The sequence below is a fragment of the Podarcis gaigeae genome, assembly GCF_964106915.1.
Source record: "Podarcis gaigeae genome assembly, chromosome: 4".
Classification (NCBI taxonomy): domain Eukaryota; kingdom Metazoa; phylum Chordata; class Lepidosauria; order Squamata; family Lacertidae; genus Podarcis; species Podarcis gaigeae.
The window spans coordinates 33,098,462-33,122,815 of record NC_139677.1 but is presented as its reverse complement, the minus strand read 5'-3'; the positions used below and the strand labels follow the sequence as shown (position 1 = coordinate 33,122,815).

General features: G+C 41.7%; 1 protein-coding gene across 10 annotated transcripts in view; it reads left to right on the top strand.

Moving 5' to 3' along the window:
* Nucleotides 1–24,354, top strand: part of NPAS2 (neuronal PAS domain protein 2) — a 94,250-nt gene that overhangs the window by 51,943 nt on the left and 17,953 nt on the right. For all 10 annotated transcript variants that reach the window (XM_083735509.1, XM_083735511.1, XM_083735508.1 and 7 more), the window contains 10 exons: nt 5,213–5,266; nt 9,392–9,540; nt 9,843–9,934; nt 12,634–12,723; nt 13,050–13,170; nt 14,840–14,953; nt 18,626–18,744; nt 20,253–20,335; nt 22,036–22,142; nt 23,273–23,420. In XM_083735509.1, coding sequence (XP_083591635.1) covers nt 5,235–5,266; nt 9,392–9,540; nt 9,843–9,934; nt 12,634–12,723; nt 13,050–13,170; nt 14,840–14,953; nt 18,626–18,744; nt 20,253–20,335; nt 22,036–22,142; nt 23,273–23,420 — 1,055 coding nt within the window. In that variant the 5' untranslated portion in view covers nt 5,213–5,234. The remainder of the gene's footprint in view (nt 1–5,212; nt 5,267–9,391; nt 9,541–9,842; nt 9,935–12,633; nt 12,724–13,049; nt 13,171–14,839; nt 14,954–18,625; nt 18,745–20,252; nt 20,336–22,035; nt 22,143–23,272; nt 23,421–24,354) is intronic.

Here is a 24,354-nt window from a genome sequence, read left to right as displayed (position 1 = left end):
TACCTTGAGGTAATCAGTATCTCCAGCTGTCTCAGGAGTTTGATGGCATGCTTACAATATGCAACTGGGAAGTGCTTTGCTACCAAAAGTTACAGGTATGCGTTTTCAGAAATTACATGTTTTTAATACTTACTTTAATGCTTGTGTGTTATTGTATTGCAGTTTGCATTTCATAGAATTCAAATTGTAATGCGATGAAATTCCCCAGGTGCATTTTGCTACTGGCACAGGTCCAATTGCGACCACGTTGAGATTTCTTGGCTCCAAGGTTGGTAACCATGGTTTAAAAACCTCTGCCATAGATAATGGTTAATACCATTTCCATTTCCACTGTGTGTGTTTCTCCTTCTTGCATACTGGGACAAGTGAATTGTTGTAAGAGCAAGCTGCAGTCAAGCAATGTAGTTGAATCGTAGCATTGTAGTGTTGGAAGGGACCCAAGGGTCATCTAGTCCAAATCCTTGGTGAATAGATATTCTGTTGTGGTGATCATAACTGACAGTTAAGGTGCCATTTGTCTTATACACTACCACAAACCACTTGAGTCAAGTGTGTGGACCAAGCATTTTGGAACCCTGTGGTAGATAATTATAATTAGGAACCTCCTGCCCATGGGCCTAAGTCAGCTCTCTACAGGACCCAGTTTGGCCCACAAGACATTTTTCTGCAAACCATACCCACTTGCCCACCTGTCCTCACATGTAACTTAAGGAATTTATGAGGGTGGAACATGAATATAACAGGAAATGGGATCAATAGGCAGATGTCATACTCAACTGGCTTGTTTGACATTAGAAATATACAGAGAAGAGACAATGAGATTGCTTATATCAGCCTGAAAGGAGAGAAGAAGGAGCGATACAGCAGAAAGTTTGAAGTAACTCATAGGCACCTTCATCAAGTGAGAGAGATGCAGGCTAGGGTTTTGCCTTCTGGAATATAGCTATTTTGTATGCAGTCAAGACTTCCATTGTCCTCACTCATAGTTTGTGTTATCAGTTAAGTTCGTTACAACTGCATCATCAATAAACTCTTTCTTAGTTTTCCACAATTGCTTCCCACCCTCTGTGTTTTGTAGCCATTGGATGGGATAAACTAGTCAATATTGGGAGTTCTCCTGGTTCCTTCTAGAAGTGATGATCAGATTGGTAGATGTCTGGGTGGAGCTTGCTTTTTGTCTCAGATCAAGAAGGGTCAGAGGTCAGATGCCTAAAGAGAGGGCGAGTGTTGGTTTGGGGAGGAGGAGGGCCAGTCTAAATCTGGGGTAGTAGATCAGGGGTCAACTGAATCAGGGTTAGCCCTCCAGGTGTTGTTTGACCACAGATCTCATAATCCCTGACCATTGACTACGCTGGATAGGGCTGATGGAGTTGAACAAAATCTGGAATACACTGTGTTGGCTACCCTTGATCCAAATAACCATGCCATACTTCTCCAGGTATTATTACTACTCTCACCTGTTTTCACCTGATGGGGATATGACAGTTGTTTACTAGTGAAAGGTGCTTTTTGGTAGTGGCATCCAGTTATCAGTTGCCCTCCGAAGAAAACTGCCTGCTGACTGCTCAGATGTTCTTTCAGTGCCAGGCAAGCACGTTTTTATTTCCCCAGGCATTTCAACTCTTCCTGAACCCTTACGAAACCTGCTTTTGCTCGTATGCTTCCCCAGTCTTTGATCTGGAGCTTAATTTTAAGCATGTATCACATTGTATTATATTATTCATTTTACTGTTTTCATCCTCTAAGCCTTCCTGAGAACAACTATAACAGTTATAGGGTGGCACATAAATAAATCTCTCTTCTCATTTCTTCTTTTCATAATCCAATCTTCATATTAGCTTTTCTTTTTGCAGTATAGTCAGACCTTACGTTGCATCAGTTATCTCCAATAAACTATATAGAACTAGCTCCCACAGTCTGTATTATATCTACAAATCATCACTACTGTACTGATGATTCAGAAAGTGTACAGAAATCTACAGGGCAGTTGTGGGAGTTATTCATGTCATGTCAACTGCTTTCAGCTTCAAGCAGTTATTTTAAGACGGGTGCCCTTTGTATGTACAAAGTGCCACATTATAATTTTATTAACCTAGCAACAGAAGTTAATATCAATCCACAACCCACTGGCAATGTCTCTTGCATTGTTATACACCAGAGTTAATTGAAACAAAAGCACCTAACTGTGCCTTTTCATATTTTTGTACAGTTTTTAAGAGAACTCTAAAAATCACTTCCCGTTTTTATTCTGCTGCTTGCTACCAAATTGCCGGCCACCATTTTCCAGGACATGAAATGCATTACTGTTGGGTGTAAACTTTCAGCCAAACCTTTCTTGGGCGATTTACAGTGTGGCATTTGTTCTAGAAACCAAGAACCCAGCAGCACCCAATTATGAAAATCAAACAGGGATAAGATAGAGCAAAGACAGATGTAATATTAAGGAGAGAAAGGGAGAGCTCGCAGCAGATTCTTCAGTGTAACCACCTTGTGCTCCATTTCACAATTAAAATGGGAGGCATACCTATCAGTGAACCTAGTGCTGTTATAGCTATCAGCCTTGCCCTTCTCCCATGCTTCAAGTGGGTTACTGCTTTTTTGTGTGTTTTTTTAAGCACTGCAAGTACTTTATTCATTTGTAGATTTCTTTTTATAGGGAAATGGGAAACCTTTTTTTAAATGCAAAACTATTCTGGGGATTTATGATGAGTTATTTTGGTGAAATCATGGCTGCTAGCCAATTAGCTCCATCCACAGCCAGCTCCTGCTGCAAACTCACAGAACCATTTAAAATTTACTTTATTTGAGGAAAGGTTTATTTTTTAATTGAGCACAATGAGTTCATTTCCAAATTGGCTCTACTGCTCTCAAAATGTTGTGACTGTTTGTGCATGAATAGGTGGCAAAACGAAGGTTTTGTCAATGTACTGAATCTATTATACTTGGGCTCAGTAGTATAAATTACCTAAATAATCCAGATGGTCTTGCCTAGGGCTGCAGAATAGTTTAGTTCGGGTATCTGAGTCCCCATTTTTATTTGACTAAATAATGGTGGCTTCCAGCATGGGGGTGTTCCTCTTTGGCTTTGGGAAGCAGTGTACACACAACATTAGTCACAATCCATACCTATTCTGTTTCTGTGCTGTAGTTTGATAGGAAATACTGTGTTTTGATGCAAACACCCCCCCCCCAAACCAATTTCAAACTGAATAGAGAAAAATAAAAATCTAGCTATGTTTTAAGCAGGTAATGTGTAGACAGCCTTGGAAAATAACCATGTATGAACCTAATGCTAAGCAGGGTTGTTCGCTTGAATTTGGTCATAGTTATTCCGTCATGCTGTAATACTAACACGTGGTTGATCCCATGCCCATGATTCAGTTTATTTGGGTTTGCTTCTTTCATAAGGTAGGGCAGAATGAAAGGATATGCATTGTTTTGCCAACAAGTGGAGCGTCAGAAGACAACTGGGAACCTGCAGGACCCACATTCTGAACATGGAAAGTCCTCCCATTTCTCATCCTTTTACCAAACTTTGCCCATAAAAATTTCTCAGCAATTATGTAGGCTTAACACATGTTTGTTTTTATTTATTTGTTTATTTTAAATCAGAACACCAGGTGCCACTTGAATTACAAGCTCATGAATGTATGGAGCGCATGCAACCTTTATAAAACCTTCTATGACGTATCTTTGTATGGTCCTTCAGTTAACTGCAGTCAGCTGAGAAAGAGAGAGATGACTGTGAGCAGACCATTACAATCGCATCATCAATTTATCACATGGAACAGTGTTGCCGAAGTGACCTACTTTTCCCCTGTTTTTGCGTTCAGAAGGCTAATCCTGTTTACCATTGCTGGGAGGAGGGAACGGGCACACACCAAAGAGTTCTTTTGAGTTGTGCAGATGGCAGTCTTCACCGATGAATGTTCGTTTAAATTTGTTCTCTCTTTTCCCCCCTATACTGTATGTAAAGTTTAGCGCAGAGGGTTATCTCGGACGGCTGAAGCAACCCATTTGTACAGGGCTTGTTTGCAACAGAAGTTCATAGATTTAGCACTATAACTTTATTTCAGAGAGAGTTCCCCAAACTATTGGGCAGGAAGGTGTAAGTAAGCAGACAAGCAGACTTCTTCTTCTTCTTCTTCTTCTTCTTCTTCTTCTTCTTCTTCTTCTTCTTTTTCTTCTTCTTCTTCTTCTAACTCAGGGCTTAATTTTGCATCACTGATAAGGGATAGGCAGCAGCTTGATTTGCTACTGAAAAATATTCAGGGAGAGTAAAGTGGTCATTTAATAGCTCAAAACAAAAGCAGTTATGGTGGATGTATTTATCGTGTTTTAAATATTCTATTGGGAGCCGCCCAGAGTGGCTGGGGAAACCCAGCCAGATGGGCAGGGTAGTAGTAGTAGTAGTAGTTATTATTATTATTATTATTATTATTATTATTATTATTATTATTCCAGGCTGGTATGAAACACTATTTCTGGCTTGTCTTAGGGCCTATCCACACTTCCACTGCTCCCCCCACTCTGCTTTTTAGTGCTCAATTGGAGCAAACAGCAATTCTGGTTTCCCCCCAGATTGCCATTTATTCTGATTTAACACTAAAGAGCAGCTTTTCCTGGGGAAATGAGCGGACCAAAGGGGAAACTTCTTAGAGCATTGCCTAGATGGTGCAGGTAAATCAGAAAACCGCTCAATCACGTTTGTGGTTTCTGGACACAGGACGAGCGGAAGTGTCGACAAGTCATTAGTTGTACTTGGGAGAGATTTGAACAGTTTTTCTTTAATTAGATAAGCTTGTTTCAAGCACACCGGAGTCTTTCACTGCCACTTTTGGGAAGCCAAGGCTCCCCAGCATCTCACCTTAAGTTAACCAGGAGCTTGTTCTTCCCTGGTGCCCAGGTGGCCTCACTGCTGCTGTGTTGCAAGCAGCTTTTGTGTTGGGACCCTTGAGAACAAGCCAGCTGTTGGGAATGCTTCAAGATGCCTATGTGGAGTCCCTCCACACCCTGTTCGCTTGCAGAGGATTGCAGTCCAAATGTTGGCCAAAACAAGCAGAGAGAATGATGAATCATAGAGCCACTGGCTTAAAATACATTTAGGTGTCGTGATGAATTAAGTGAAGCAACAATGATTCTGTTTGAAACCTAACCTTTCTAGAAATCTAGTGGAAACATGTGCTAAAGCTACCCTGAATTCTTTCAACAGGAAAAGCTGCTTAGACAATCTAATGGATGAGGATGAAAAAGACAGGGCAAAGAGGTGAGTACCCTCTCCCCTCTTCATCTCCTTTTCCTTCAATACTGGGAATTGTCAGCTTCATGAGAGCCTAATTTTAATGCATAACAAAGCTATTTTACTCTCTCTGTCTCTCTTTCTCGTTTGACCAAGCTAAGGAGAAAATAAAACCTGGCGCAACATGAAAAACAGCTGAATCTCAAAACACGCGATTCTTCTTGCCATTCTTTAAAAGCAAAGGGCCATGGGAAGCCCTTCCCATGTCAAATGCTGCACTTGGTTCCCTTAAGAGAGACTAGAATCTGAAGCGAAACAGAGACACCCGCGGGCAATGTTCGTGCTTCACACGAAACACATCTTTCTAGTATTTTAAAAGCACCTACAAGAACCAACAAAGGAAAACATTAAAAGGCAGGTTATCTGTGTCTTAATTACCTGAAAAACAGTACAGGGTAAATGGGATGCAGGTGCTTATTTTAAAACGGATTCAATTATCTTCCCTGAAGTAGACTACGTCAGGCACTGCAGAACTGAGAAAGCAATCCTGGCCGCGAGCAGCAGACAGGAACAGAGCTGTGGACCCACCACTGTATCTTAAATCCCCACTGCTTGTGCCTGGCAGGATGGAAGCTGGCTGGGTGACCCTTATTTTCCACTTTTTTTGCTGCCCCGACTCCTCAGGATCTTTTCCAGCAGATCCTTTGCTGGCCCTGCTCTGTGCCTGCCACTGTGGTGCCCCATTTCAGGGCCTTGTGGTGACTACTGTGGCAGGACCACCACCAGCAGTAGCCTTTGTTCTGTGGCAATCTTGGCAGGTGCAAGGGGGGGGGCAGAGCCTGGTGAAGGAAGGGGCACTTCCGCCTCTTCCTAACCCCCTTCAACAGTACAGATATAAGGGGTTAGGAGTGTTCTGCAGTACCAATCCAAATAACGTCCAGTGGCCATGACTAATCTGAATCAAAAATAAACACACGTAAAGGGACGTCACGCCACAGATAATAGTCTCTATTTAGATCTCTGTGTCTCCCTTACAATTCAATGCTATTTTGTCCATGGTCCTCTTTCTGTTCTTTTTGGCCACCAGAGCAAAAAGGGTGGCTTTGTGAGTCGCTGAAGCGTTTACATTTCTAAGAAGCCAGATGTCAGGGACTGGGCAGAGGAGGAGTGGTGGAGACCGTCTCCCCAGCTTGACCCTTCCAGGGAGGAGGAAGTGGGAGACAGTTTAGATTTGCAACAGGGGTTTGAGGGAGGTCCCAGCTCAGAGGCAGGTTGAGGGGAAAAGCTGGGAAATAATGGGAGAGGGGGAGGAGGAGGAGGAGGAGGAAGCACCAGGGCGGCGACAGCTGACAGACAGTGCCTTTAGAAAGCATTCCAGACCCCCACTCTTATAACCCGGTGAGCCTTGAAAGTAGGAGGGCAAAGAGCTCAAAAACAGAGGGCACTTATCAGCACCTGTAGGAGAGACGATGTGATTCACGAATGAGGAAGTGGGAGAGACAGGGCGGGGGGTGTAGAGATTTACTTATCCAAGGGGCTGGGTTCTGTAGCCTCTCTCTGTAACTACTGAATAAAAAGCGGACTGTAAGAAACGTTTCCTTGTCTTTGTATGTTCCTGGGCAACTGGCCAGGAGTTGCTGGCAGCAGTCTGACACCATAGGGCCTTCTCTGCTGCGGAGAGACATCTTTCCTGTATGGGCGGTAGGGTGAGAAATCGCCTCCTGGACCCAGTGTATATAGTAAATAGTGCAAGATGTATTAGGATTGTTCTGTAAAAAAAAGGAGCAGTAAAAAAATCATATATCATCATACAGCATCGTCATACTTAACATTTGTATAGCACTTTCATGGGGGGGGGGGTCAATACACTGCACATGCATTATATAAGTGCAGTCCTTTCAACATTCCTGTTATGTAAGTCCGCATTATTGTCTCCTATATTGCAGGTGTGACTGAATCCCACCTGCAAAATAGCGAAAGTCTGGATGTGCCCTTAGTCTTTCCTCCACTCTTTCCAATAGGTAGAGACAAAACTTTGTAGGAGGGCATCTAATATTTTAATGGGGCTTGAGTTCTAAGCCCTAGGTGGGAGACAGGAGAAGGCTGGGGCTGCTCTAGCATAAAGGTTTTCAGAAAGTTGCTTACAGCAACAATATACAACAGCCAAGATAAACGTAATAAACAAGTATTGTTTAAGAGGTGATTCATCTCTTATGGGGAGAAAACTTAGGTGAGCTCTTCTGTATTGAAGGAAGATGCATTAGACTGCTATACTAGGTAAAATAACTATGTTCTGGTCAGGGGCAGACCAGAGGGGGGAAATTAAAAGCTAGGGACACAGAAAATGCTCTCTGTATCAGGGGGACATTACATATTTTATATTGTGCCTGAAATTGGCACAAGTATCTGGTATTACATGCTGGTACAACAACAACACTGATAAATCCACACAAAGGAGATTGCTATCATCTCATTTGGGGTGCCCGAGGAAGTGTAAAAGATGGTTGAAATGAGAGGCTATAATAACTGTCAGATCTGACTGGCATCTGGAGTTTCACAGCAGCTGTTTGCTAGTAGTTTTCTCTCCTGGATACTTTCTCATTTTTGTGAAAACAGGAGATTAATTGGCTTATACAGAGCCTTAGATTGCATCTGGTTTAGTTTTCACCATGATGCTTTTCTTTAATGAAAGAATTTCTAGTCTGGCCACTATTTGATTTAGCATCATCTCTTTTTTAGTTTCTTTGTTCCCTGCAGCTTTCCTCTACTAATATAGGTCATGCTATTCTGCTGCTTAGATCAACTGTCTTTTTTTCTAATCTATGTGTTTTCAAGACACAGAAGCCCACTATTCCATATGAAAAAAGAGTGTGCTAGATAATGTGCCGAATATGGGGTGAATAAGTGCATTCCCTTAGAGTCGACAAGCAAGATTGGGCATAAATGATACAACTAGATACAGGAACTTGAATTCAGCTTTCTTTATTCATGCTTATTATTAACGCATGGGCCTGAGCCTTTTCCTTTGCCTTGTAGTAATCAAATAAACAAGAAACACCCATTTGCCATTCTTTCTTACTGGAAATACTTCTTGTGCAGGATAGCACACCCTATCTTGTTGAATCCTGACAAGACAGAAGTACTATTTTGGGGGGACAGTTGGCGGGCAGGAGAAGTACAGACCTCACCTAACACTCCCAAGTTTAAAAAGTGGTATGAGGTTTGGTCGTGTTAGCCCATAGGTAGGCAAACTAAGGCCCAGGGGCTGGATCCAGCCCAATCGCCTTCTAAATCCGGCCCGTGGACGGTCCAGGAATCAGCGTGTTTTTACATGAGTAGAATGTGTCCTTTTATTTAAAATGCATCTCTGGGTTATTTGTGGGGCATAGGAATTCATTCATTCCCCCCCCAAAATAGTCCAGCCCCCCCACAAGGTTTGAGGGACTGTGGACTGGCCCCCTGCTGAAAAAGTTTGCTGACCCCTGTGTTAGCCGCTGAATGTGGTGGTCGAGCAACTTTGGCAATAATATTATTCAGTGTCAATCTAGTGTAGCGTCTAAATTTGTAGAGCAATCCAAACTATAGGAAGCCAGTGTAATTTATGCTGGGCTAAATTATGCCAGTCCAGTGTAATTCATTCTTTCCAAGCTCTGGCAGACAGAAAACAGGTCTTTAAAATAGAGTTTGACTTGTGCTACTCTTTTTGCCAGTGGGTTGCTATGTCATGTAACATTTGGAACAGGAATGGTCTCCTCCTGCCACCCCTCTTTTTCGGAACTTGCTTCAAGCTGAGCTGGCTGAGGATGGAGAACCTAGACCAGTGTACCTGTGGTTGAGATGGTGTAAGGAATGTAGGCTCAGCCAGAGATCCACTTATTCCAAACCTCCCTCATCCTTGTGGTTCTTGGGTTTGGGCTGCTCCCCAAGTTTATCTTTTCCTTGTAGTACATCTCCTTTTTGTGATCCCTGAGAAAAGACAGCATAGCTTTAGAAAATCTTATTTGTTGTAAAAATGAATATAAAATTACATGAAGAAGAACTTTTGTTTTATGTCAGCTTTCTTTGCTTTTCTTAGTGATGAACCATAATGAGAAATAATTTTGAATAACCACGCTGTGTGTGTGTGTATTAACAGTTTTCTCCTGTTTGTAGGGCTTCACGTAACAAGTCTGAGAAGAAGAGGCGTGACCAGTTCAATATCCTTATCAAGGAGCTCAGCTCAATGCTTCCAGGAAACACCCGCAAAATGGACAAAACTACAGTACTTGAAAAAGTCATTGGCTTTCTTCAGAAACACAATGGTAGGTAACAGAGCCATGCCCACTTATTCATCCAATTACTGTCCTGGGTAATGGTGAGGCTTCTTCAAACAGTCAAAATTTCATCGTCGAAGTTTTCCAAGATAGATGACTGCCCGTTTCCGAAATTATATAGTTCCTCCAACAGGTCTTTCCACAGACTTACAAGCATCTAGAACTATTAACAGAAGTCGTGTTCTTTTTTTTTTTTTGCCTAAGAAAGTTCCAGTTTGCCCCTCCCCACCCCACCCCCCGTTGGATAACATATTGGTAGATATATAACAGAAATGTTTTCATTTGTTTAGAATTCTCGACACAAACAGAAATTTGTAACACTCAGCAGGAATGGAAGCCTTCCTTTCTCAGCAATGAAGAATTCACCCAGCTGATGTTAGAGGTGAAAAACTCAATTTTTGCAAAGTTGTGAATGTGTGTGTTCTTCCAATGTAAACTGTGGCTACAGCCCTGCAAGCCAGATAATTTTCACTTGCATTTCTATAGGTCGATAGAGCTCAGCAAGAGAGGAGAGGGAATCAAAACCACAGCTTATTGCTTGTGATTACTTATGCCCATGCTCATTGCTTGATTGCTTTCCTGGCAAGCAAACACAAGCTGGCTGTTGCAAAATTATTGTTTTTTAACTGTTAAAATTTTGTTTTAATGTTGTGTGCATACAACTGAACCAATCTGGGATCTTCTGGTGAAGGATGGATAATGATAATAATAGGCAACCCCACTAACTGGAAAGCAAGAGTACTGTAGGGAAAAATTCAAAAGGAGCTCACCTGGTGAAGTGTTGCAGTGTCGCTGCTGCTTAAGAAGAAGGAGAGGTTGAGGTACAAGGATGTAGAGAGGTCAGTGCGCCAAAGGAAGCAGTAGACACTACTCTGACCTCCCTGTCTTTCCTACCCAGTAAGCAGCAGTGACCTCACTACCTCATGTGATGTAATTTAACGTTGAAAATAAAAATTCAAAGCTTGGAACGCTATACCACATGCTTACTGGCATTCAGTGTACTTTATATTTTCATACGAGGAAGAGGAGCTTTTTCAATGTAGCACGCGCGCAACAATTTTGTGTTCCAAAATGCCTTACACATTAGACTAGTCTTATAACTGACATCCCGTTAATAAATTGAGGTGGTGGGTTCTGTTACAGATTCACATAGATCCCACATTTTCAACGGTTCCAGTCTAAGCATGGCTATCTGGACACAACCCAGTAGCGTTTTAATATCAAAATGTCTGAAGGCCTATTGTTAGATACAGAGTAGATGTTCAGAGAATGTCTTTTCCAAGCCTGAGATGCCTCAGGGAAAATCCTGCAATACTGTTTGTTTGTTTATTTGCTTGCTTGCTTGCTTAATTTCTATACTCCCTTTATCCGAGAATCACAGGGCAGTTTACAATATAACAACACAAAAATAACAAATAAAAGCAATATCCCCACCACCCAGTATAAAAGTCCATAGATGGATCAATTAGCCAAGGACCTGATTGAAGAGGAGTGTTTTTGCCTGGTGCCTAAAGATATGTAACAAAGATATGAGCCTCCCTGGACATTCCATAAGCAGGGAGCTACCACAGAAGAAGCCCGTTCTCGTGTTGCTGCCCTCCAGACCTCTTGTGGAGGAAGCACATGAAGAAGGGCCTCAGCTGACAATCATAGGGTCTAGGTCAGTTCATATGGGGAGAGGCGGTTCTTGAGATACTGCAGCCCTGAGCCAGTCTTTGTTGTGTGGTCTACATATGAATTACAAGTGAAATTATAAAACTGAATGTTCCATCCTGGGGTATGAGTGTATTGATAGCAGTGAACTGAATTGCCTTGAATTCTCTTACGATGATATTATTAGTTTCTAACGTTTTCTGGAATTGCTCTTCTGTGTTTAAGCGAATTTTCTCCATCACTATGTTTGTTTGGCAAAAAAAGGCTTCACCTGCTGAATTTCTGCTTGGCTCACAGCTTGGCTCACAGCTGTAACCAGCTTGCTTTTGTACAAACGAGGCAGTTTCAGCAGAGTTTTTGCAGAAAAGTGGGCCATCCTTCTGTTGCACAAACTGTTTGCAAACAAAGAAGTAAAAATAGTCTCATGTTTGGATACATTGATCAGATTCTTCCATAAAATCCTAATGAGAACCCATCTGCAAAATGTATAATGTATTAAAGATAAATAAACCATTTACTCAAACAAATCTCCACTGTAACGCGCTCAAGACAGCTATCTCTGGAGGATTCTTTTTTCTCAAGATTTAAGTATTTCAAGAGTAGAAAAATGTGTTCTAGCCAAATGTGGACCATGAGCTTAATTAATGTAGCTGTCAAAGGCACTTCACCTTCAGTTCTGGGAGAACTGAGCATTTACAGCTGCAAAGAAAAACTTGGAAAAAAAGTGATACAAAAGAAGAAAGGTGTTGACTGTCCTGCTGGGTGGTTGAGGAAGGAGCCCTAAGTTGTTACATAGATTTTTTTGGTTATAGCCAATTAGGGAATGAGTAAATGATGTAATGAGACACTCTTTACCTGTAATGAGGAGCTCTACAAATGCAGGCAGTAAGTGTCCAGAGGCTGGATCAAATTAATTTCTTGGGCCACTTTTGTGCATCCCACAGATTCTGACTGGAATTTTTTCTTTATATATATTTTTTTAAGTTAAGGGTTTAGTTGTGGTAGTGGCAGAAGCAGTTTAAAAATGCAAAATATATATATGGGAACACAGAGGTAAGGAAAAAAGAGGAGGGGAGAAAGATAAAGCTACCAGTGATAAAATTTCAATTGGTTCTTAGTATAAATAGCACCCTTTCCCTTAACTTTTCTTCAACATATTTCTTTTCTTTTCTTGAGAGTCAAGCGTGTAGCTGTGCGACCAGACAGACCAGCTCCATTTGCAACAGCTTCAAGTGCTGAAGAGCAATTAAACCAAGGCTCTTAGGAGACAAAACAAATCCTGTCTGATCTCCGAGAGCTTCTGTGGAGCTACAAAGTTGAAATAAGGAAATATTCTGTGTAAAAGGATTCAGCTGAAAGGTGTGAACCCCCAGTTTTCACCTAACAATACTCCCACCCATTCTATTTCTTTCTTCTTCTTTCTACCAGGCATTAGATGGATTTGTAATAGCTGTTACAACAGATGGAAGCATTGTGTATGTTTCTGACAACATCACACCTCTTCTTGGACATTTACCCGTGAGTAGCTCTTGTGGTTCCATATTTGAGGATCTCTGAATGAGGGTTCCTCGCATGCAACAAAGGGGTCTGGCTGTGAGTACAGCTAATGTAAAATCCTGGAACTGCATGCCTAACATAACATTTGAGAATTAAGAATGCAGACTTATTATACATACCTACTCAGAAAGGAGCTCTCTTGAGTTCCATGGGATTGTCAGGCCAAAATGCACTGCATGGTTTTTGTAGATTTGCATTTATTTATTTATTTAATTGTGAAGTGATGGCAAAGAATAGGAATACCATATTTTGGTCATTTCTGTAATGGACACTTTTGTTACTTACAGTCTGACGTGATGGATCAGAACCTGTTGAATTTCCTCCCAGAGCAAGAACATTCAGACATTTATAAAATATTATCATCTCACATGCTACTGATGGATACTGTCTCATCAGAGTACTTAAAATGTGAGTATTACTTCTACTGCGTTCATGGGACAAAAATTAACAGGGCAGTAATAGTATTCAATGGACGCGGGTGGCACTGTGGGTTAAACCACAGAGCCTAGGACTTGCTGATCAGAAGGTCGGTGGTTCGAATCCCCACGACGGAGTGAGTTCCCATTGCTCGGTCCCTATTCCTGCCTACCTAGCAGTTCGAAAGCATGTCAAAGTGCAAGTAGATAAATAGATACCGCTCCGGCGGGAAGGTAAACAGCGTTTCCGTGCGCTGCTCTGGTTTGTCAGAAGTGGCTTAGTCATGCTGGCCACATGACCCGGAAGCTCCCTCAGCCAATAAAGCGAGATGAGCGCTGCAACCCCAGAGCCGGCCACGACTGGACCTAATAGTCAGGGGTCCCTTTACCTTTAATAGTATCCATCTAATAGGTTTGGTCAGTGCAAGGATTTATGCTAGTGCAACAGAACTTTCCCCACCTCCTCCCTCCCCAGTGTGTGCCCCTCACCCTGCTCAGATCTGCTGTGGATTGTTGCAGGAATCACTAGAACAGATTTATGGGGTGCACAAGGAGAGGAGAGGAGGTGAAGTTCTGCTACACAAGGATAAATCCTTGCCCTGACATATTAGTTGGATCCCACCCATCGGCTCTAAGATTTATTTATCTCTTAAGGGTCTGTACAGTACACTTGAAAGAATGCTTTGCTGGCAATGACATTACATATGTTTTTGGGAAAGGATAGTTCATGTATTATATTTTTCATTTTGAAGCTAAGGGAACTAGTCTATAGAGAATTATTCTTCTGTGCAATTTAAAATCTATAATAATCGCGCTTATTGTAGTAAAAAATGGGACTGTTCGCAGCTATGTTAATAATACATTGTTGAATCTTAAGGAAAATTGTTATTTTAGTTGGATATACATATAAGGAGACTTTAATCAGATCCTGTTGTAGTCATCTGTTCATAAATTATTATTTTTATTAATACACATGAGAACTTGTGGAATTTTTTTACATATTGGTTTTAAAATCACAGTGCTTTGAACTATTAAAAGGGCAGGCATGGGAGAAGGATCAGGGATTACTAGTTAATAAGATAGATTCATTTTAATCAATTCTATCTATGGTTAACCTGTTTTAAAGACTAGCAAAATTATAATGGTATAAGCTTCCATAGTCTGCAACCTACATCATCAGATGCATGGTGCCACAAGATACTCTTCTTATTTTGCTGCAGTGTAAGAAACTGTTTTAATTAAAAAAGATTTTTTTTTCAGAATAAATAAATAAATAAATAATAATTTTGTTATGCAGGAAAAGGAAAAGACAATTAAAATTGCAATGTGAAGTTGATTTTTTGCGTTGGATTGCTTGCAATCACATATATGTATATTAAGCTTGCGTGATTTATTTCATGGAATGGTACTGAAAAATGGGATTAAGAGTCAAACTCAATCCCTGGCTTTAAGTATGCATGAGAAATACCTATTTATAGTTCTGAGCAGCCTAGGTTTATGCAGAGATTCATCCAGCAGACTGTGGGCCTTTGTGACTACAGACAGCATTGTTGAATTCATTGCGGTTCTTCCATTTGCCTCATTATATGAATCTCATTGCGTTTAGTTTACAAATAATATTTATCTTGTCTTTTTTGACATGTGTTTTTTAAAAATTCCAGCTGACGAAGATTTGGAATTTTGCTGTCATCTTTTGAGGGGAAGTCTGAACCCAAAGGAATTTCCAACATACGAATATATAAAATTTGTAGGGAACTTTCTGTCTTACAGTCATGGTAAGTCTCAGCTATTCTGTAACTATAACCAGTGTCTAAATAAATGTATATAGGGGGTTGAGCGTTCTCTGTGTGTGTGTGCATGCACATTTCCAACATCAACAGAGCAATTTCAGACAGAATGACAACAACCAGAATGACAACAACCAGTTGCTTAGACCACAATACCAAGCATTGAACTAGGTGGGATTTACTTATGAGTAAACATTGTTATGACTCCAAAGCTGCAGTTCTAAGCAAACCCAGAGCACTTGATCCATTTTCTTGTGTAATGAATGTGACAGAGATCCACCTCTGTTGCAAGTACGTAACATTTCTGTGGAATATAGTCGTAACATTTTCATTCTAGTAAAACGAAGTAGTCCTTCCACATAGCACATTAATTGCTAGTGTGTTGTGTGTAGTAATATGGTTGCGCAGATGTCAGAGGCATTTCTTATTTCCTAAGGAAGTTAGATTGGCTTCAACCAGAGCCAGGGCCTTTTCAACTCTGGCTCCGGCCTGGTGGAACGCTCTGCCTCATGAGACCAGGGCCCTACATGATCTGATTTCTTTCCGCAGGGCCTGTAAGACAGAGTTGTTCCGCCTGGCCTTTGGCTTGGAGCCAATTTGATTCCCTCCCTCTCTTTCTTTTTTCTTTTCCTTCTCCTCCTCCGATGAGGCTACATTTTAATATTTTAATGTTTCAATATTTTAATGTTGTATTTTAATTTTGTTTTTAAGTTGTAATCATTCAACTTGTTTTTATTATTGCTTGTAAGCCACCCTGAGCCCGGCCTTGGCTAGGGAGGGCGGGGTATAAATAAAAAAAATATTATTATTATTTCCTGTGTTATAACTAGAGGTGAGCAAAACAATTCCCCCAACCTGTTCCTGGTGGTTGTTGTTTGATTTTAAAATTCTCTTGGTGCTGCATGTTCACATGTAGCCGCTGTGCAGGAGCACTTATCCAATGATTTCTTTTATTGCACCAAACAGCAGCAAAGCTGATCATCCACTGCATACATAGCCAACACGGTGCCCTGCAGATGTTGAGGGACTCCAAGTCCTATCAGCCCCAGCCAGCATGGTCTGTGCTCAGGGATGATGAGAGAGGAACTCAACATCTGGAGGACACTATATTGGTTACCGAAGAACCACAACAATGCTCAGCCATTTTATTTAGCTTTATTTGGGGTTCTTTTTAATGGTTTGGAAATTATTCATTCCCCTTATCTTAAGCTGGAGCATGCAGCTAGCCACATTTTTAAAAGCCAGCAATAGCATATCTTTCTTCCCCACAGCCAGTCGTTCCTTTCCACACTTGAATGCGCACTCCATTGCACGAAATATTTCTCTAATGTCGCTGAAAATGAATGTTAGCACAAAGTCTAAGGTGAGGCTTAGCATTCTCTAGAAAGACCCATTGAGAGAATTTAAAATGTTGCTGCATTCAGCTAGGAATGGTTTCAGCTCCTCTGTCAATGGGCATCATAGAAACATAGAATTGCAGTGTTGGAAGTTCTATACTATGCAGGATTCGGTCCCTTGTCTTGGTCAGTTATAGTTTACATAGCAAGTAAAAAATTCCATCCTATCAAAGTATTCTTTACTGCAAGCTAGATTAACTTTGCAAAAATTCCTTATTAACCTGCGCTTTAGGATAGTTTATGGTGATTTCCCTCTCTTTAGTGTAATGTTTGCGTAGCCATAAGAAGCTGGTGCTATAAAGGTAGGGCAGTTTGCATCCACCAATTACTGAGATAATATTTTTAAATTAAGGAAGGAAAGTTATATGTATGCATATATGGTCTGGGACATCCCAGTGGCTTCAGAAAAATATAAAATATTGAGGTAGGTATGCAGACAGCATTAAAAAGAAAACACATGCCAAGCAATTTACAAATAACCAGAGGCAACTGTTTTGTAAACCATAACCAATTCACAGTGATCCTTGGCATACTGAGGAACTGTGGTTTATTAAAACGGACTGTTATAGGGTTAGAGCATAAGTGGCGTAAATATCATATTCCATATCCCTGCCCCACTTCCTCAACACTGTGTGTTCATACAGTAGAATATTCTTACTGAATAGAAAACAGCTTTGTATTTCTAGTATGCACTAAAAGGCTGCTTTGTGGCAATATAATAACGAAAGTAATAATTTGTTTAATTACTTCCAACTATTTCTTGGATTTCGCTTCAGTTGTTTGCCTGAATATATTCTAGGAGTAATGTTTAAAAAGTTGATATTAGCTCAAATTGTCATATCGTATTCACACTGTGCTTGTCAGAACTCACAATTCCACTGTCTGCAAGACTGTATAAGCGCTGCATAACTGGTTAGTGCCAGACCATATAACTAGCAGCATTTTTTAAAAAAATTGTGGTGAAGCATTCTTTTTTCTTAGTTTCATATGACTCTGAATTTACCAATATAAAAGGACCATCTTATCAGACGCACACCAATGCAGAAACCCCTTTTAGCCATTACATAAATGTTTAAAAGCATCTTTGTGATGCACAAGTGAAAATGGGCACAGGGGTGATGCAACAGCAAATACACAACTGCATTTTTTATGCAGATGCATTTCTGCATGAGAAGCGATATCTATTTGGCTGCATGTCTCTGTGAATTGAGCCTTTTTTCTTCAGTCTTAGGAACATGGCAAAATGAATTAAGATGTGAAATAATAGACAGGTACTGTTATTTGATGAAATAGATGCAGAATTCAGCGCGGAAACAAATGGAATATAATTTCGACATGAAAACAAGTGTTTTAAAAACTATATCCTCTAGGGGTTTTTTTATATAACCTTTTGGTTTCAGGCTAGCAGCCAGAATCTCATGCTGTGCTTTTTCCAGAAGTGTACAACTCAGAGTGTAGGTAGCAGATTGCATATTTCAATACTCATGGGCAGGGCAGAAAATATATCTGCACACAACTAGCCTGTAATAAAGGAGGTAAATATCAGCCAGAATTGGATAGAGCAGGAAAAACAGAATCATATTCCACAGCACTGAAAGTGACACATTTCGCTAATAGGGAAGTGGAAGCTTCTCCGAGAGTGGAATGAGACGTCATGGTCACACATTTCAAATCTGTGCTGTGCTGAAAACCTGTAAAGCTAGGAGAGATTTTCCTGGGGGGGAAACTGAGTTTGAGGGGAATAGTGATCTCCATCTCTTCTTGCTACTTCTATCTATCCCAACCCCTCCCATCTATCTTGAGGGGGTTCAGCATCTCCTCCCACCTATTGCTTCTCACTTGACATCCTTCTCTAGCCCATCTGCTATACTGCTGTTCAGCAATGACCAATTTTTAAAGACACAATTTATTGGCAGGGAGGGGGTAGTCAACTAAGGTTCACTCAAGAGTAGACCCATTGAAATGAATGAATGAAGACTATACGTTTGGGCCATTAATTTCAGAAAGCCTACACTGAGTAAAGCTTAGTGTTGAATACCCTCCAGCTTACTTTCTGGCTTGACTTTAAGTTGTGACTTCATTTTTTTTTTATTCAGCTAATTCCTAAAAAAATAATACATACATATACACATACATAACCTTAAAAGCACTGCCCAGACACATATCTCTCTGAGTGATATCAGCGCATTTCTATATGTATAAAATAGTGGGAGCTAAATACACTAAAAGGCACAACTCTTTGTCTCGCACTTTTCTTATCCAGTGCCTATATCTACTTGTAATGGCTTTGATGGTGCTGTTCCAAGGGGTTACAGAACACCACTAGGAAAACAAGTCTGCTTTGTCGCTACTGTTCGACTGGCAACACCTCAGTTTCTAAAGGCAAGTGTGTATGTCTTAGAGTCTGTTAAAAGTCTTTGTAGTCGTATCAGCCCTTTCAGTCCCTTATCTTCCCGCTCAGGAGTGTGTACAGTGGTACCTCGAGTTACATACGCTTCAGGTTACATACGCTTCAGGTTACAGACTCCGCTAACCCAGAAATAGTGCTTCAGGATGAGAACAGAAATTGTGCTCTGGTGGCACGGCGGCAGCAGGAGGCCACATTAGCTAAAGTGGTGCTTCAGGTTAAGAACAGTTTCAGGTTAAGTACGGGCCTCCGGAACGAATTAAGTACTTAACCCGAGGTACCACTGTTCAAGGCGTTAGGGATAGGCGGTGCCTCCTCTCTCCGTATATGGTGGCTCCTCCCAAAGCCATGGCTTGCAGAGCAGGGACATACATGGTACCTTGGAATAACGGAATGGCCATCGGTAAGGTGTTCAATATTCCTGAAGGTAAACCGGTACAAAAAGCAGCAGGGGAGCACCTTGAGGCTCCGTGAGGCAATGCATGCAACTTTTCAAGTCAACTGCCAGCAGGCATCTTGCAGATAATAATGCAGGCATCTTGCTGAAGCTAAAATCAGGTATTGTTGGGCCGGAGACCGGAAAGGGAGGATATAAATGTTCTAAGTAAATAAGTTGTTAGAAATACCTCTCTGAGATTGCCGCCATCACCCCATCCCTCTGCTGCTGGTAAGTCAGCTGATAATCTGAGCCTGGTCAATTTGATACTTATCCAAAACATCTGCCCGTGTATGCGGAACTAGGGATGGAATGCAGTTGTTGTCTCATGTCTGCAAAAGCAATCTGAGGGGCTTTCTTCGTGGAGTAGAATGGGCCAATGCACATGTTACATTGCTTCAAGAGCAAACCTCCCTGTGGCGAGTGATCTCTGCCTCAGGAGTAATGTTTAGGAGTGCTTATCATAGGATTTGTCATCCTCGTGTTCAGTCTCCAAATACGTATGCCAAAAAGTGCTGGGTCTAGGGACTCTCAACAATGCCAGACTCTGTGTTAAGTAAGTTTTTTTAAAAAAATTAGCTGGAGTGGACTCCACTCAACAGAAAGAGGTCGTCTTCATCAGTAGCCATCTAGCTGTAAAATTTTCCAAAACAATTAATAGTATAATAGAAATGTAGAGTTGGAAGGGATCCTGAGGATCAACTAGTCTAACCCCCTGCAACACAAGAATATGCAGCTGTCCCATACAGGGATCAAACTTACAACCTTGGTGTTATCAGCACCATGTTCTTCCTAACTGAGCTATCCAGACTGAACTATGTTAGGAATGAAAACATTTAAGCTGTTTTGTCATTAGGTACAGAATAAGTAGCCCAGCACCAGTTAAAACTAATAAACTGGATGGATTTGCTATTTAGCTATTAGGCGGAGATATTTAATTTTTCTTTTCTATTCCTTTCACATGTTGTTCGCTAACATTTAAGAAAAAAAAGCAAATTAAATGGCGATAAAGGTACTACAGTCACTCAGAATTTTATTCTAATACAGGAAATGTGCATCGTTGAAGAACCTTTAGAGGAATTCACTTCAAGACACAGTTTGGAATGGAAATTTTTGTTTCTGGATCCCAGGTTGGTTAAAAAAAAGAAAACGACTATACTTTATGTTTTGTTAGACAATTTACTACTGTTTATTTATCATATTTATTTGAAGTTACTTAATTGTCCTTCATCAGAGGATTACGGGGCAGTGTTCAAAAGTGTGAGAATGATTCAGACACAATATATTTATGCAATGGGTGACCTATGACAACATCTGCCTGATTGCACCATCCAGCCTTCTGCGTGCCCCCAAAATGTGTTCCATATAGTTGTGTTGGATCTCTCCCAATAATATAGTTAAACTAACAGACTTGACAAGCAACAAAATCCAGACCAGGCAAAAAAACAACAACCCCATAATACTAAAGGGAAAAAAATACTGTCATCTTCTGTCTTCATGTTTCCATTTTTAATGTGCAGTACCATGCATCTTGCTGTCCATACATCTGAGGTAAATGTGGTTAGTTTCACCTATTTCTCCGTGTACTCTGTCCCCCTATTATTACTTACAACTATGAAGAGTTATATTGCTTTAATAGGTTTTAAGGTAGAAACAAGGGACGTGGGTGGCCCTGTGCTCGGTCCCTGCTCCTGCCAACCTAGCACGTCAAAAAGTGCAAGTAGATAAATAGGTACTGCTCCGACAGAAAGGAAAACAGTGTTTTCGTGCGCTGCTCTGGTTCACCAGAAGCGGTTTAGTCATGCTGACCACATGACCCAGAAAAACTGTCTGTGGACGAACGCCAGCTCCCTTGGCCTGTAAAGTGAGATGAGCGCCGCAACCCCAGAGTCTCCTTTGACTGGACCTAACCGTCCAGGGGTCCTTTACCTTTTGCCTTTTTAAGGTAAAGTAAAGGTAAAGGTACCCCTGCCCGTATGGGCCAGTCTTGACAGACTCTGGGGTTGTGCGCCCATCTCACTCAAGAGGCCAGGGGCCAGCGCTGTCCGGAGACACTTCCGGGTCACGTGGCCAGCGTGACATCGCTGCTCTGGCGAGCCAGAGCCGCACACGGAAACGCCGTTTACCTTCCCGCTGGTAAGCGGTCCCTATTTATCTACTTGCACCCGGAGGTGCTTTCGAACTGCTAGGTTGGCAGGCGCTGGGACCGAGCAGCGGGAGCGCACCCCGCCGCAGGGATTCGAACCGCCGACCTTTCAATCGGCAAGTCCTAGGCGCTGAGGCTTTAACCCACAGCGCCACCTGCGTCCCTTCCTTTTTAAGGTAGAAACACTTTAAAAACTCATTGCAGCATTTTCCCAAAGCCACTGTAGCAGCGCTTGGAAGTTTTTATTGCTACATGGCATCTCAGTCTAAACCAGTGACTTACGAGACAACAACAACCTGGAGGATGTTTGTTCCTTTCTCTGAGGAGACATATTTGGAGGCCTGTCAACATACTGTGCACAGTTGTGAATTAACCAGTCCTGTCGCTCTACAGAGTGAACTTGTGTAAACCTTCCTGCTTTATTTCTACCTTTCTGCTTTCCTTCATTTATTTTAAGCACTTTATTTAAAAAAATTGTGAGTTGTGCACAAGAGGTTTTCCCTCCCTGCTGAGTTCCAGTAATACGAAGCAGTCCCAAATAGTCTGTTGCCCTGCTTGTTGTTTTAGTGCCTAGGTGGAGTCACTTCCAGAGTTTTTGGGGTGGGCAGAGAGAATAAGGGTTGAGCACTGCTGATGATATTTTTAACGGTTTAATAAAATCATTTGCATTTTACCGTGATACAGAGCACCACCGATTATAGGATATTTGCCTTTTGAAGTGCTGGGAACTTCTGGATATGATTACTATCATATAGATGACCTTCAGCTCTTGGCACTGTGCCACGAACACTGTGAGTATGACATTACCTACATTAAGGGCAATTAAGTTTGTTTCCATGTGATAGCAAAGATAGAAATAAAAATCTGAAGACACTGGGTTGCATCCAACTCAATTAAACCATCGGTTTTAGCAATGCAGCTCCCCCTCCTCCACACACACAGAGAGAGAGCCTGCTGATGATACTAGTAAACCTGTTAGTGAATTATATTTTGTTTGTTTGTTTGTTTCTCTCTCATTGTTACTGTACAAGAATGGAATTTCCACTGCAGAAGTACTAAAATGCCTTAATTCCTTTAAGTCTTTCTTAAGCGAATTATCAGTTATACAGGATTCCAAATTCTATTCTCTTTTTATTTCTTCAAATATCCTTCAGTATTCTCAGTTAATATCCTGTAATGGTTCTAGGGGTTGCTCGTGCCTAAGTTGCCGCCACTCCTGGCTAGGTTACCTGGTTGAACCCTTTCTGTCTGGACAGCCTTTCACTTCGTGGCTGTCTCAGTCGCTGGCAGAATCCATCAGTCGGCGTTTCTTGAACTTCTTCCAGCAAAGAAGTTCTTTGACGCCAAGTCTCCTCCTACTCTCCCTGCGCGGAAGTCTTCTGCGCAGGGAGGGTGTGGGCAGCGGAGTACCCGTGCTCTCCCCGCTGGTCTCCGGTGAAGAGTCCTGGAGCCTCCTCTCCGATTCCCCCATCTGCCCCCCTTCTCCACTGGTGTTACGCTGATTTCCTTCCCCAGCAGATGGGCTGCCTCTCTCCCTACTGGGACCCTCTCCGGCATCCCTCTGGAGCCTTCCCTCCGCCTCTAGCTCCGATGGCAGTTCCCTGACATATACCTATGAATAATTTAGGAATGAATCCATTTTATAGAGTTTGTGGCAAAATTCTGTTCTCCAATCACCATCATGGAGGATTTAATCACACACCCTAAATGGTACATTTCTTGTTTAGAAACTAGTGTAATTCTAACCAATAGAAAACGTGCTCCCATGTGCATTCTTGCTGCTGTGTCCTGTACCGAACTGAAGTTTCCAAAGCCCCTCTTAGACTGCATGTAGATCAGTTAAAATCATTTTTTTGAAAGGATGTTTTTCAGATCCTGAAATCTTTGATGCAGTGTGCATTTTGTGTGTGTCCACAAATAGTGATGCAGTTTGGCAAAGGGAAGTCTTGCTGCTACCGGTTTCTGACCAAAGGACAGCAGTGGATCTGGCTGCAAACACACTATTATATCACCTATCACCAGTGGAACTCCAAACCAGAATTCATCGTATGCACCCACACGGTAGTAAGGTATGGAGAAATTGAGTGACGTTGCTGTTGTGCCGATCGGTAGAGTCCTCATTGCAGGACAAGAGCAAATAAAAGCTTGGTTAAGAGATGCACATAGGACAACCATCTCTCCTTATTTTCTGTCACATTGAAAAGGAACGTCCAATATGCTGAGTTAGGGGGGATTTCTTACTGAGCTTACTGCAAGAATAAACACAGCAAAGGCGGTGTGAAGCTGACCAGTGTGTCGATTGGCCAACTATGTAGCATCCCACCCTCATCTTATTCTTAGTCTGCAAAGATAAACATTGCCAGTGCCGCCTCGCGTTATAATGTCACACAAATGTCTTGCTCCACGGAGAAATCTGCATACGGTTGCATTACAAGCAGCCACCACAACATTTCTTGCACGTGCTAATGTAGCCTTTGAGGAAATATATAATTCATCAGGGCCCTAGTTTGGTTCTGTGGTAGTTAATCTAACTTTTAAGGGCAGTCTTAGAGATTTTGAGCATGCTGGGTGCAATGGAATAAAACTACTCATGGGTCACAGGGAGTACAGTGGTACCTTGGTAGTTGAACGACTTGGCTCCCAAACAAATCGGCTCCCCAACACATGGGTGTTCGGTTTGCGAACGTTTTTTGGAAGCCGAACATCCGACACCACTTCCGATTGAGTACAGGAAGCTCCTGCAGCCAGTCAGAAGCCACGTCTTGGTTTTCGAACCATTTCGGGAGTTGAACAGACTTCCGGAACGTATTAAATTCGAGAACCAAGGTACCACTGTAGTTAGACTAAGGCCATCTTGCTGAGGTGCTCGCTTCATTGATAGTCTCTTGTCTGGAAATAAGGCATATGCTTTATGATATAATCAATTGTTATCCAGCCAAATTGTCCCTTTCATGCAAGGACTTCTGCTTGAAAATTGGATTTTCTCCCCCGTGTATACCCTCC